This window comes from Saimiri boliviensis, chromosome 1 (assembly GCF_048565385.1).
Source record: "Saimiri boliviensis isolate mSaiBol1 chromosome 1, mSaiBol1.pri, whole genome shotgun sequence".
Lineage (NCBI taxonomy): Eukaryota > Metazoa > Chordata > Mammalia > Primates > Cebidae > Saimiri > Saimiri boliviensis.
In genome coordinates this window covers 152,415,778-152,430,245 of record NC_133449.1, presented here as the reverse complement: position 1 = coordinate 152,430,245, position 14,468 = coordinate 152,415,778, and the positions used below count along the sequence as shown (strand labels likewise).

The following is a 14,468-nucleotide window of genomic DNA, read 5'->3' as shown; positions in this document are numbered from 1 at the left end:
AGTCAGCTGAGATAGTGCCATTGCACTCCAGCCTGGGTGACAGAGAAAAACCCTGTCTCAAAATAAATAAATAGTCATAGCAATTTTAATTTTCAATCTACTTGTTTTATAAGATAGATTATAATATTTAAATCATGCTCTTTAAAAGTATAATGAACAGTTTAGTATATGAAGTTACATATATTAATAGTATATTTTACAGCCTAAGGAATTTTTATTATATTTTATTTAAACTATGTTTTTTATTTTTAATCCAAAGTACCAAGATACGAATATGCAAGGAGTTGTATATGAACTAAACAGCTACATAGAACAACAGTTGGACATAGGAGGAGACAATCAGCTACTCCTCTATGAATTGAGCAGCATCATAAAAATAGGTAAGAAACATTTTGTGTTCCTCTTAGAAAAATTGGGCCAAGATTCTTTTACAAAAAGCAGCAAAGAATAATATACTATACTAAGAGGCAGATGAAAGTCATTTATATTTACTTCTATTTCTGGAGTAAATTTGAAGTTAAAATACTTTATTATGAAATTACCAGAGTGAGTCAAACCTAAAAATTTCTAAATTATCTAATCCCAAGTATCTGCATGATATATACATGTAATATACTAATATACTATTCTTTCTAATTAACACCTAGTTTCCTTTGGAAAGTATAGTTTTATTGAATTAAATCACATCTTTATAATAAATATTAATTTTAAAGACAGAATAAGCATTTTAAATGTATTTGGGTAAATGACAATTTTATTATCTAGACCACATAAGAAATGTTCTGTGTTCTGAATAGCATGGGGAAAGTTGTCTCAGAAAAGTACTATTTTAGAAGGATGCACTTATTTTTAGGACACGATTTTTCAGAAGGGTACACACTTTGACAATTGTATCTTTTTTAAATTTGAAAATCAAACTATTGATGATACCAACCATAATGGTTACATTTATCATTTTATTTAACTATAGGCTGTACACTTGTGTATGCATATTATATTTGTATTATGGCCTCATGAGGTTGTTTTTATTATTACCACCATTTTACTGATGAGAATGCTATAACAAAGGGGTTAAACATCTTACCCAAAGTCACACAAGTAAAAAGCAGTTAAGTAGGGGTTTAAATTCAGGCAGTCCCTCTAAGACTTATGCTTATTAACTGCTTTAGTTGCTTTCAGATTACCCTGAAGCAATTTTTGGTAAGTTAAATTATGTTTGCTTCAGTGACAATTACAGATGAATACATCAGCTTTTTTGCTTGATGCTTATTTTGGTTATTTAATATTATAAATATCACTTGTGGTATTTTAAAGACTTTAAAACTTAAATACAATTCTCAAATTTTAAAAATATTCATCAATAATTCTGAATACTTAAAGTCCAACGAATATGTTACTACATAGTACATTGACTGCTATATGCATTTGAGGATGTCATATCTTAAATTTTATACTCACGGATGAAAAACATAGAAGATATTTTAATGATGCTATTGAGTTAAGCTATAAATGATTTTGTTCCTTTTACTGCATGACCATTGATTGTGTTAACAAATCAGCTTGAAAGACATCTGCCTAGCCAGGCGCGGTGGCTCAAGCCTGTAATCCCAGCACTTTGGGAGGCCGAGGCGGGTGGATCACAAGGTCGAGAGATCGAGACCATCCTGGTCAACATGGTGAAACCTCGTCTCTACTAAAAATACAAAAAATTAGCTGGGCGTGGTGGCGCGTGCCTGTAATCCCAGCTACTCAGGAGGCTGAGGCAGGAGAATTGCTTGAACCCAGGAGGCGGAGGTTGCGGTGAGCCGAGATCGCGCCATTGCACTCCAGCCTTCCAACAAGAGCGAAACTCCGTATCAAAAAAAAAAAAAAAAAAAAAAAAAGAAAGACATCTGCCTGCCACCGTAGAGAAGGCATACATGTTAGATTCTCCCACTGAGCTCAGTTTCTTCCTTTTCTTATTACTTTGGCAGCCACAAAAGCTGATGGATTTACACTGTATTTCCTTGGAGAGTGCAATAATGTAAGTATCTAAATTTAGATTTTGGTGCGCTAGATAAGAAAATATCATAAGCTCTTTTTTTTTTTTAAGTCACAAACAACAGACATTTCATGATTAATTACTTTTAATTTAAAATGATTTTGTATTTTGTTTCTATATTTGATTATTACCAGTCAAGAATTTTACTGACATAGCAACATTTAGGCATAAAATCGTGTGTGTGTGTGTGTGTGTGTGTGTGTGTGTGTGTGTGTGTGTGTGTGTGTTTCTTTAGCTTTGGTTTGTGGCACCCTGCATTATAAATGACATCTCTAGATTAGTGTTTTGTACAAAAGTGGTTTGGCACCGTGAGCTGGGATGTTGTAGAGGGGTGCCTGTGCCCTCCCTACACATGATCTACAGTAGAATAAAATGAGAACAAAAAGTTTAACATTTTTCTGGGTGAGTTTTAAAGTTTTTGCAGATGACTAAAAGTTCTAGGCCGTAGTCCTAGGGCTCTGGGTCTACATCCATAAGCTGCCTTACTGTAGTAGGCTCAGGCCAGTCAAGGCATGGGGATTCTCAGCTGTGGCTGTTCCAGTCTTCTGCCAGCAGGCTGGATTCTGTGTTTCTGGTTTAACTTACCTGGAGCACAGTCCACCATAAAATGCAACATGCATAGGCACTTTCCAAAGTATTTCAGGATGTTCAATTACTGACAATTGATTTTTGATATGGTATTAATTCTCAGCAAACTAACACAAGAACAGAAAACCAAACACCGCATGTTCTCACTCATAAGTGGGGGCTGAACAATGAGAATACATGGACACAGGGAGGAGAACATCACACACTGGGGCCTGTCTGGGGTGGGGAGCTAGGGGAGGGATAGCGTTAGGAGAAATACCTAATGTAGATGATGGTTGACAGGTGCAGGAAACCACCATGGCGCATGTATACCCACGTAACCTGCATGTTCTGCACATGTACCCAGAACTTAAAGTGTAATAAAAATAAAAAATACCGTATTTGTATTTTAGCATAATCTAAGCCAATAATACTAATATAATTTTAATGTAGGAATTCCTTCATGAATTTATTTGGAAGATTTTTACTTTGCATTTCTTACGTATTAGGCATTAGTATTTGAGATTTGGAGTGTATTTTTGCAATATGCTATGTGTATTCTTGAGTAATCAATCAAGATATATGTTATTTACGTTATATACAATGTTACTAGGAATAGAGACGAAAGCATTCTGAGATTTTTGATAAGACTCTTAAAACAGTTTTGCAAAGTGTGTAAATAGTTACACACAAATGTTTATTGACTGATTTCATTAACTTATAGCTTATTAATTTCCATGGCCATTGTTTCCCCTTGTATTGTAATAACTTATGCTAGTTACTTCACAGAATTAAAGACTGAATTAGGGCAAGGAACTTTTTGCATTTATTCTTGTATTTCCCAACCCCTACTCCTAGTGCCTTTCATATAAGCAGTAAGATAAGAATATTTATTAATTTGAATTACTCAGATATTACTACCACTTTATTTCAGACACTGGTAGTATTCTAAAATGGCTAAGCTACTAAAATAACAAATGTATATTTTTTCTGTGCATTAAAAATTATTTTTAAAATGTTGACATTTTCATTAAAAGTTAATAATTTCTTTTAGGAAAGAATTCTACAGTTTGCCATTATTTTTTGATTGGCTGATAGGTGTGGAACGCAACGTGTTGTGGTCCACATCCCATTACTCCTCCTGAGTTGCCACCAGCAGCCCGTAGCGTGGCCACACAGCTTTGCTCACATCCAGACCCTTACCCTCGGGTCTCTAGTTCATATCAAGGGTGGACATGTGGCCCATGAGGGCCCCAGTGGATTATTTGCTAAAACTTGCATCTTGGACTTAGCAATTATAGCTATTCACCTGAACAAAAGTGGTGACAACCCTGAAGTTGAGGCTGCCTCTACAGGATGGTCTTCCTGCCCCGTGGAAAGAGAATAGAGAGAGCTGCTGGGCAGAGACCAAGAGGTGCAGGCACCAGGCACCCTGTGGGCTACAGTGGGTGGGAACCCAAATGCTGACTTCACAGGGCTTGGATTTAGGTTCCAAAATCCACATTTTTAATTATTTGGCTTTTAAACTAATTTTTTTTTTTGCTTTATTTGCAGGCTTTATACATTGATCTCAATGAAGTAGTTTCCTCTTACGATTCAGCAAAAAGCTTTTCTATCTACAATATCTAAATTGTAACTTTATGTACATCAATTTGAATTATTTCATCTTTACTTACCTGTTACTTTAGTCACTTAAAGGACTTGGTACAATATCCTGTGAGTTTTAGTCTGGCTTCTTATTCCAAACTCCTAAGGTCAGTCAGTTTACTCTGCATGCTTCTCTCCAGGGGCACTGATTCTCTGTTCTTTCTTTCCTGCATCTCAGGGACTGAGTCTGTCTTCTTCAGTGTAATATCCCTATGAACAGCAGAGTACATAGCAAAATTATAGCTATCTCTGAGCTGCCCAAGTCAGATCCCACTGTGTTTTGCTTTCTCAATGTTATATACTTCTCCTTCATGGAACATAACTGAGTCTGTGATTATATGTTTGTCTTTGATTTGAGTGACTATTTGTTTATCTGGCTTTCTTGCTAGAATGTAAGCTTCATGAAGGCAGATACTTTATCTGCCTGGGAGAATAATTCTTGGGGATAATTACTGTGTTTTGCTCACTCTATTTTTCCCTTTTTCTGCCTTCATAGCTAAGCCCTTATTATTTTCTTAACCCAGGGATTTCTGTGGGTAGGAAGGAGACATTGCCTGAGAAGTCTTAAATTCACTCAATTAGATGTGTTTACATGATTGCTACTTTCTTTGTTCATCATTTCTTCTTGTATCTCAAGTCATCCATTTGGGATCATTTTTTTCCATCTGAAATATAACCTCTAGAATTTCCCTTAGTGAGAGTTTGCAGATGGAAAGCCCTCTCAGTTTGTGTTTGTTTGAGTTTGTCTTTATTTCACCCACTTTCTTAGAATGTATCTTTGGTAGTTAAAGAATTCAGGTTGATAGCTCTCTGAATATTGACTAAAATAAAGATATTGTTTTTAAATTTATTTTGGTTTTTATTTTAGTTTTTTATTTCCTGTACATACTTTCAAGCTTGTGTTTTATTTTTTGAAATACGTTAATTATTCTTCTATGTTCTTTTGAATTTACAGTTTCTTGGGTTTTGTTTCCTTTAACGCTGACAGATGGTGACTCCTTTGCTTATGTGTTTTATGGTTTTCTTTTTATTTTTCCTTCTCTCGCTCTCTTTTCTCTCTCTCTCTCTCTCACTGTGAACTTATTCTTCCTTAGGCCCCTTAAATGGATACTCTCAAGGCTTGTTTGAAGTACCTTTCCAGCTCCTTTTCGGGAGATAGATTTGCATTTGTTTCTGCTAGTCCCTTGAGGTGCTGAATATCTGGTTGAGTTTCTTTCTTTTTTTTTTTTTTTTTTCAGACTACAAAATATGGATTCAAGAGTCAAATCCACATGATGCACAATTATGACTTCTCAAAGGAGATTTTTATTTTCCCTTCAACACTAATTTCAAAATAATTTGGTTTCCTCGTAGCTTCTTTGCTGGGTTAAGTGTATTTGTCCTTCAACCTAGAATGAATGTTTGGCCTGTTGCCTGTCCTGGCCCTCTAAAGCAGTCTCTGTTTAGACTTCCCTCACAAAAAGGCCCCAGCTTTTCTCTCTTATCGTCTCCTACTTTTCATGTGGCTTTCCTGGGAGAAGACTCATCTATTCAGTCCTTAGTTAATATCCTCAAGAGATAGCTGGCTTGGGATCTGGTTACATCCCACGGTTCCTTTATTTACTTCCTTTTAGATTTCTGTGGATTCCTTCTATTCTTCTCAGCCCAGCAAAGCAATAGGTAATATATTTTATTTATCCTTTAAATAAATTTGAAATTGTTTTTGCAAAAGTGTCAGTCAAATGATTTAATCTGCTGTATTGATTGCAATAGAAGATATGATTCTAAAATGTAAGTACCCATATTAAATAAAACATCTCTTGCATAGGTAAGCAGATACATGTATATATTTTTGTATTTCATCTTTTGCACGTGAAAGGTAACATAGTATACATAATTATCATTCTTTAAAAAATGTGTCTTGATAGCAAAAAAAGTCTTTCTTAAGTAACTCAATTTCACAACAAAAATTATATACTTTAGTGACAAAATCATAGTAAAACCCAAATAGACTGAGAAAATTTTTTGTCCATATCAACAAATACTAAAGGTTAAAAAAAGAAGGGATTATACAGTTTTTACACTTACTAAAGTACTAATTTCTTCTCAGTCAGTAGAAATAATTATATTTCTGAAATTGTTGTAATAAGAAATATAACTTAAATAGCATTTAAATATGTCAGAAGTTCTGATAGAATTTAAAAATGCACATTCATATAACCAGGGAGGAAATAATCTTCTATGTGCTTTCTTCATGTCGAACATTTAGCAGAAGATAAAAACAAACTAAATACTAAAAAGCACTAAAATTAAAGTATAAAATATTACTGTGGAAATCATTATGTGATTGTAACAAAATTACTTGTAAAGAAAATCCAACTGTTGAAAGAAAAGAAATTAAATCATGTTAAAAAAAACACCAAACTGTCTTTTATTCTGGTGCATTGAAGTTTCTGAAGCAAAATGAAGAAAAGGAACAGAATCGAAGTAGTATTTTGCTTATTGAGATATCACAAAAACAACTTAGAAGAGGTTATCGATACCATTATTATTTATGTGAATAATATACATATTAAACTCAGTATATTAGGTTAGGATCTACCAACTGGTGGTTCCTTTTCTTTTCTGGGCTAGACCCTACTTTAATGTATTTAACTTCTATTTACGAATTCTTCATGGGATTCCCATAATGGCCAAAAAACAAAGGAGATTGGAGGGCTCAGAAGAAGATAGGAAGATGAGGGAAAGTTTGAGACTTCTGAGGGACTTGTTGAATGGTTGTGACCAAAATGCTGATAGTGACATGGACAGTGAAGTCCAGGCTGAGGTGGTCGTAGATGGAGAGGAAGCCTGGCTGCTCCTAGCCATGCACAGTCATATGTGTTTACAAAGAGAGGGTCTGAAATGGGAACTTATGTTTAAAAGGGTAGCAGAGCCTAAAAGTTTGAAATATTTGTATCCTGACCATGTGGTATAAAAGAAAAGCCTATTTTCTGTGGAGAAATTCAAGGCATCAGCTGCAGAAATTTGCACAAGAGGAGCTAGATGTTAATCATCAAGACAATAGGGAAAATGTCTCCAGGACATTTCAGAGATCTTCACAGCAGCCCCTCCCATCACAGGTCCAAAGCCTAGGAAAAATGGTTTCATGGACAAAACCCAAGGCCATGCTGCTCCATACGTGGCACCCTGTGTCCAGTCACTTCAGCTCTAGCTGTGGTACACAGAAAGCAAGAGTTTGGGAGCCTTGACCTAGATTTCAGGGGTTGTATGGAAATACCTGGATATCTAGGTAGAAGTCTGCTGCAGGGGCAGAGCCCTTATGGAGAACCTCTGCCCTGGGGCCCCCCACATAGAATCTCTACTGGGATACTGTCTAGTGGAGCTGTGAGAAGAGGCCCACCGTCCCCCAGACCCTAAAATCCACCAACAGCTTGCACCGTGTGCCTAAATAAGCCGCAGGCACTCAGTGCCAGCCTGTGAAAGCAGCCACAGAGGCTGTATCCTGCAGAGCCACAGGGGCAAAGCTGTGGCTCTGGACTTGGGAGCACACCCCTTGCATCAGCATGAACTGGATATGAAACATGGAGTTGAAGGAGATTATTTGGGAACCTTAATATTTAATGACTGCCCTGCTGGGTTCCGGACTTGTTCAGGGCCTGTAGCCCCTTTGTTTTGGCCAATGTCTTTCTTTTGTAATGGGGGCATTTACCCAATGCCTGTACTCCCATTGTATCTTGGAAATAACTAACTTGTTTTTGATTTTACAGGCTCACAGATGGAAAGGCCTTGCATTGTCTCAGATGAGACTTTAGACTTGGACTTTTTTTTTTCTCTTTTTTTTGAGACAGATTCTTGCTCTGTCATTCAGGCTGGCATGCAGTGGTATGATCTTGGCTCACTGCAGCCTCCACCTCCTGAGTTCAAGTGAGTCTCCTGCCTCAGCCTCCCAAGTAGCTGGGACTAGAGGTGTATACCACCATGTCCAGCTAGTTTTTTTTTTCCTGCATTTTTAGTAGAGATGAGGTATGGCCATGTTGCCCAGGCTTGTCTCAAACTCCTCACCTCAAGTGATCCACCTGCCTCAGCCTCCCAAAGTACTGGGATTACAAGCGTGGGCCACTGTGCCTGGCCGTGACTTGGACTTTTGAGTTAATGCTATAGTGAATTAAGACTTTGAGGGACTGTGGGGAAGACCTGATTGGTCTTGAGATGTGAGAAGAACATGATATTTGGGAGGGGCCAGAGGCAGAATGATATGGTTTGATTCTGTTTCCATACCAAAATCTCATGTTGAATTGTAATCGCTACATGTCAGGGGGGTGACCTGGTGGGAGGTGATTGGATCATGAGGGCAGACTTCCCCCTCGCTTTTCTTGTGATAGTGAATGTGTTCTCATGAGGTCTGATGTTTAAAAAGTGTGTGGCACTTCCCCTCCTTGTACTCACTCTCCTGCCGTCACGTGAAGAAGTTCCTTGCTCCCCCTTTGCCTCCTGCCAGAATTGTGTTTTCTGAGTCCTCTCCGTCATGCTTCCCGTTAAGTCCGTAGAACTGTGGGTCAATCAAACCTCTTTTCTTCATAAATTACCCAGTCTAAGGTAGTTCTTTATAGCAGTGTGACAGCAGACTAATACACAGACAAAGCAATTACAACACTGACAAAAAAAGAGAAGCATAATTATGTATGTTTAATGATTTAAAAGCAGGCAAAACAATAGATATAATGAAAATGAGAAATTATGAGGGATTACTTTTACTAACAAATCTGAAAACCTAGATAAAAATGAAGTTTTCAAGGAAAATATCAATTACCCTATTAAATGCAAATGATAATAGAAAACTTATTAGTCTAGTAGCCAAGGAGCGAATTGAAGACACTGTTAAAATATTACCTTTCTGCAAACCAGTAGCCCATTGATTCATCTGACTTTTGAGCACCAGTCATCACCAGACACCACGGAGATGACTGCAACCCGGGAGACACCGATGTCCCCACAGCCTGGGATCCGGTGTCTACATTGTCCATTTGCTACTGGGGAGGCCCTTTAAGAAGGGGGATTTCTGTGCTCATTGCACTTTTTCAGAACTTGGGGAAAAAAGAAAAACTTCCCAGTGAGTAGTTTAGCATTGAATTAATTTTGGTTCTGGAGTTAGGTTGTGTGAGTTCTCTTTTACCCCTTAAGAATTGTGTAATTAATCATTGTGTGACTTGGCAAAATTCTTAAACTTTCTAACCCTTAATTTACCATTTAACCTCCATTAGTTAAATGTTACATCATAAATACTGTTTGTTTAACAAACCATTTAAAACAACTGCTAAATACCAAAAAACTGTGCTAAATTGCTGAGCATACAAAAATAAAGATAAAATTATTTCTCACATCATAAAATGTAGGACCAGTGGGGAAGACGGAGAAATTCACCACTAGTTCCAGCATGCAATTGTTATGTGCTGACAGAGAGGAGCTCAGTTTATGTAATCATGAATTTGTTGGGGCTACAGTACATGAAAACAGATTGGCTGATGAGACAGTATTTGAGTGGGGATTTAAAGACCTCTTACTTCGTAGATAAGAAGGGGGAAAAAGGGAATGTCTTTTGGGCAGAAGAAGCAATTTATGAGAAATCTGGAGTTAGCAAAGAAAACAGTGTATGTTGTATCCTGGCCATAGCAGTGTCTGCCATAGACAAAGTGATCTTGAGAAGTTTTCTGGGAAAAAATAATTGTTTCATGACTGAATTTTTGCTTAATTCAACTTTTATCGTTTTTACAGCTATACTTAGTCACATACATAACATACTTGATGATATTATCCTTACAGTTTTTCTACTGTTATCTGTAAGAGTGTTTGTGAAAGCTGAAAACCTTGTGTACTTTATACCTTAAAAAATTTAATTCAAAGGTATATTTACAGTTTTATATATAGGTTATTATTAAAATAACCTCTCCATAATTTACAAGTTTGTTAAGTTACCTTAGTTAAGAAGTTTTTTCTGGAGAGATCCAAGATGGCTGATCACTAGCAGCTCGGGATTGTAGCTCCCAGTGAAAACGCAAAGAACGAGAGGACGCCACACCTTCACATGAATTCTTGTTGCTCACGCACCAGGAGATTCCCAGCAGAGGAGCCCCACGGGTCACCAGCGCGACTCTTGTGACCGGCGAGGCGGTTGTGCCGACGCCTCGGAGCGTTGGTTCTTGGTGCAGAGTCAGAAAAGCACCATCAATCTTAACGCCGCTGATTTAGTCGGCGCAGTGGGTTGCTCAGATTTCGGCGCTGAGAATCAATAAGTTGGACGTCCACTCAGAAACCCAATTACAAAGATGGTAATTATAAAGACCACAGATGGATAAATCTACAACGAAGGGAAGAAAACAGTCAAAAAAGGCTGAGAATACCCAAGATCAGAATGCCTCTCCCTTAGCAGGGGATCCCACTTCCTCATCAGCAACGAAACAAGGCTTGATGGAGAACGAGTGTGTTCCAATTACAGAAGCAGGCTTCAAAATGTGGATAATAAGAAACTTCGGTGAATTAAAAGAACTTGTTCTAACACAATCTAAAGTAACTAAGAACTTTGAAAAAAGGTTTGACGAAATCTCAACAAGAATACAAAATTTAGAGAGGAAAATAAGTGAATTGATGGAGCTGAAAAACACAATACGAGAACTACGTGAAGTATGCACAAGTTTTAACAGCCGAATTGATCAAGCAGAAGAAAGGATATCAGAGGTCAAAGACCAACTCAATGAAATAAAACTAAAAGACAAGATTACAGAAAAAAGGATAAAAAGGAACTAGCAAAGTCTCCAAGAAATATGGGACTATGTGAAAAGACCTAATCTACGCTTGATAGGTGTACCTGAATGTAACGAAGAGAATGAATCCAAGCTGGAAAATACGCTTCAGGATATTATTCAGGAAAATTTTCCCAACTTAGTAAGGCAGGATAATATTCAACTCCAGGTAATACAGAGAACACCACAAAGATATTCCTCAAGAGCAACTCCAAGGCACATAATCGTCAGATTCATCAGGGTTGAAATGAAGGAGAAAATACTAAGAGCAGCCAGAGAGAAAGGTCAGGTTACCCACAAAGGGAAGCCCATCAGACTTAGAGCAGATCTCTCAGCAGAAACCCTACAGGCCAGAAGAGAGTGGGGACCAATATTCAACATCCTTAAAGAAAAGAACTTTCAACCGAGAATTTCACATCCAGCCAAACTAAGCTTCACAAGTGAAGGAAAAATAAAGTTTTTTTGTGAATAAGCAAGCACTCAGAGATTTCACCACCACCAGGCCTGCTTTACAAGAGCTTCTGAAAGAAACAATACACATAGAAAGGAACAAACAGTATCAGCCTTTCTAAAAAAAATACCAAAAAGAGGAACAATATAATGAAGAATTTACATCAACTAATGGGCAAAATAGCCAGCTAATATTAAATGGCAGTATTAAACTCACATATATCATTATTAATTCTAAATTTAAATTGACTAAATTCCCCAATTCAAAGACAGACAGGCAATTTGGACAAAAAACTAAAACCCATTGGTATGCTGCATCCAGACCCATCTCACATTCAAGGATACACAAAGACTCAAAACAAGGGATGGAGAAAGATTTACCAATCAACTAGAGAGCAAAAATAAATAAATAAAAAGCAGAAGTTACAATTTTTACCTCTGATAAAATAGTCTTTAAAGCAACAAAGAAGCAAAGAAGGACATTATATAATGATAAAAGAATCAACGCAACAACAAGAAGAGTTAAAGATCCTAAATATATACGCACCCAATACAGGAATACCCAGACATACAAGACTTATAAAGAGACTTAGACTCCCACACAATAATAGTGGGAGACTTCAGCATTAACATTAGACAGACCAATGCGACAGAAAATTAACAATGATATCCAGGACTTGAACTCAGATCTGGAACAAGTAAACGTAATTAACATTTATAGAGCTCTCCACTTTACACAAAATATACTCTCTTATCAGTACCACATCATATCAACTTAGAAGTTTAAACGAAATGTTGGTTGGCTCCTTGTTTGTTATTCTCTTCCCTCATTTTCTTTCATGTCTCCATTATTAAGGACAATTATAGACTGCATATTCCATATTTAGACTGCATTCTAGCCCGGGCAACAAAGCAATACCCCCATTCTCTCTCCCTCTTCCTCTTCCTCTTTCTTCCTCTTCTTTATTCTTTTTCTTATTATTCTTTTTTTCTTTCTAAAAAAAAAAAAGAAAAAAAAGAAGTTTTTTCTTATTTTTATGTATAAACAGGAGCAACTAGATGATTATAGAAGTCCTAGATTTATAGAATGTTAAAGCTAAAAGAGCCAGTTCAAAATTTTTAAATATTTTTATTTCAGTGATGAGGTAACCAAGGTTTTCATATGGGTAATGACTGCCTGAGTTCACACCCCTAGTCAAAAACTAAAGTCCAGGCTCTCATTCCAAAGTTACTGTGCTTTCTATAAAGAGCAGCTATGCTCTCTCCACCCTAATACAGTACCTCTTTTAAGAGCATGGCTTCCGCATGCCCCTTTGTTACTTGATTTTTATTACTCACATACTGGGAAGAACACATTTCAGTTTTGTTACTTGGGATACAATTGGGAAAAATGAAGAAGCAAAAGAATCTCAAGTTTTACCTTCAGTATATATACGCTGAACATTCACCTGAAATATTGCCTTCTTCATATTCAGAGGGTAGTTTCTAGTAATTGTTTGCCTTTTTCCAATGCACAGTGAACTTCAGCAGATTCATGTTTAAGAATTATGCAAACAAAGTTAGTCATCCATATATCAAGTTCAGATAACTGTGGGAGCTGTTAACTTACGGCCATTGACATAGATCTGCATTTGTTTACTATCCAGTGCCATCTGGTGTCTTATAAGGATAATAGCCCATTGGTAAACCTAAATACTCTTTTCCTTTTAAAAAAGGGTTTCTAGGCCAGGCGCGGTGGCTCAAGCCTGTAATCCCAGTACTTTGGGAGGCCGAGGCGGGTGGATCACGAGGTCGAGAGATCGAGACCATCCTGGTCAACATGGTGAAACCCCGTCTCTACTAAAAATACAAAAAATTAGCTGGGCATGGTGGCGCGTGCCTGGAATCACAGCTACTCAGGAGGCTGAGGCAGGAGAATTGCCTGAACCCAGGAGGCGGAGGTTGCGGTGAGCCGAGATCGCGCCATTGCACTCCAGCCTGGGTAACAAGAGCGAAACTCCGTCTCAAAAGAAAAAAAAAGGGTTTCTAAAATTTAACTGTTTGTGAGTTGAAGTCTTAACATTGAAATGAAGTCTTGTGAATAAAGTGATCGAATTGTGTATGGAATGAAAGATGGAAGCAAGTGTTAATCAAGTGAAGTAAACACCTATTTGGTTGATATCATCAATGAATTGGATTTTTCTATTTCATTAAAAGATGGTGTTTTATAAATTGTGTTTGTCATTTCTCTTGCTCATTTTCCACCAAATCTATTTATTTCCTAAAGTTTACATTTATATAATTTGAATGTTTTCAATTTTTTTTTAATGAAACCAACCAATTGATTATGACTTGTGCTCCCAATCTCTTCTAGTTTAAATTACCTCACTTTAAGGCCAGGTGTGGTGCCTCACTCCTGTAATCTCAGCACTTCGGGAGGCTGTGGCGGGTGGATCACAAGGTCAGGAGATCGAGACCATCCTGGCCAATGTGGTGAAACCCTGTCTCTACTAAAAATACAAAAATTTGCTGGGTGTGGTGGTGCATGCCTGTAGTCCCAGCCACTCGGGAGGCTGAGGCAGAGGAATCGCTTGGACCCGGGAGGTGGAGGTTTCAGTGAGCCAGGATCACCCCACTGCACTGTGCCCTGGCAACAGAGTGAGACTCCCACTCAGCAAAAAAAGAAAAGAAAAGAAATATATATAAAAATTTGCTGTTACCACAAAAATATCAGCTACTTCATAATGAATTTCTTAGAAAAGTTTAAAAGCTGATCCCCCCCCCTAGGACTTCCTGGCCTCTGATGGGATTATTTTCTGCTCTTCGGAAAATCTCATCCATGCTAGTTTAGAGGTGGAGGGACTAGTGGTTACCGTCCCCTCTAGAACTCTGAAATACGGCAGAACTGTAGCAGCCTTTTGTCAAGGTGATGTCCTGAAGGCAGGTACTTTCTTCTCTGGAAGGGATAGAGGTGATTAATGTTTGAAACTTTCAATCTTCCTTGT

General features: G+C 37.5%; 1 protein-coding gene across 1 annotated transcript in view; it reads left to right on the top strand.

The window, feature by feature from the left end:
* Positions 1-259: 259 nt before the first annotated feature.
* LOC101027425 (cAMP and cAMP-inhibited cGMP 3',5'-cyclic phosphodiesterase 10A-like) overlaps positions 260-14,468 on the top strand; it is a 128,488-nt gene continuing 114,279 nt past the window's right edge. The window contains exons 1-2 of the mRNA XM_074406823.1: positions 260-380; positions 1,974-2,023. Coding sequence (XP_074262924.1) covers positions 275-380; positions 1,974-2,023 — 156 coding nt within the window. The 5' untranslated portion in view covers positions 260-274. The remainder of the gene's footprint in view (positions 381-1,973; positions 2,024-14,468) is intronic.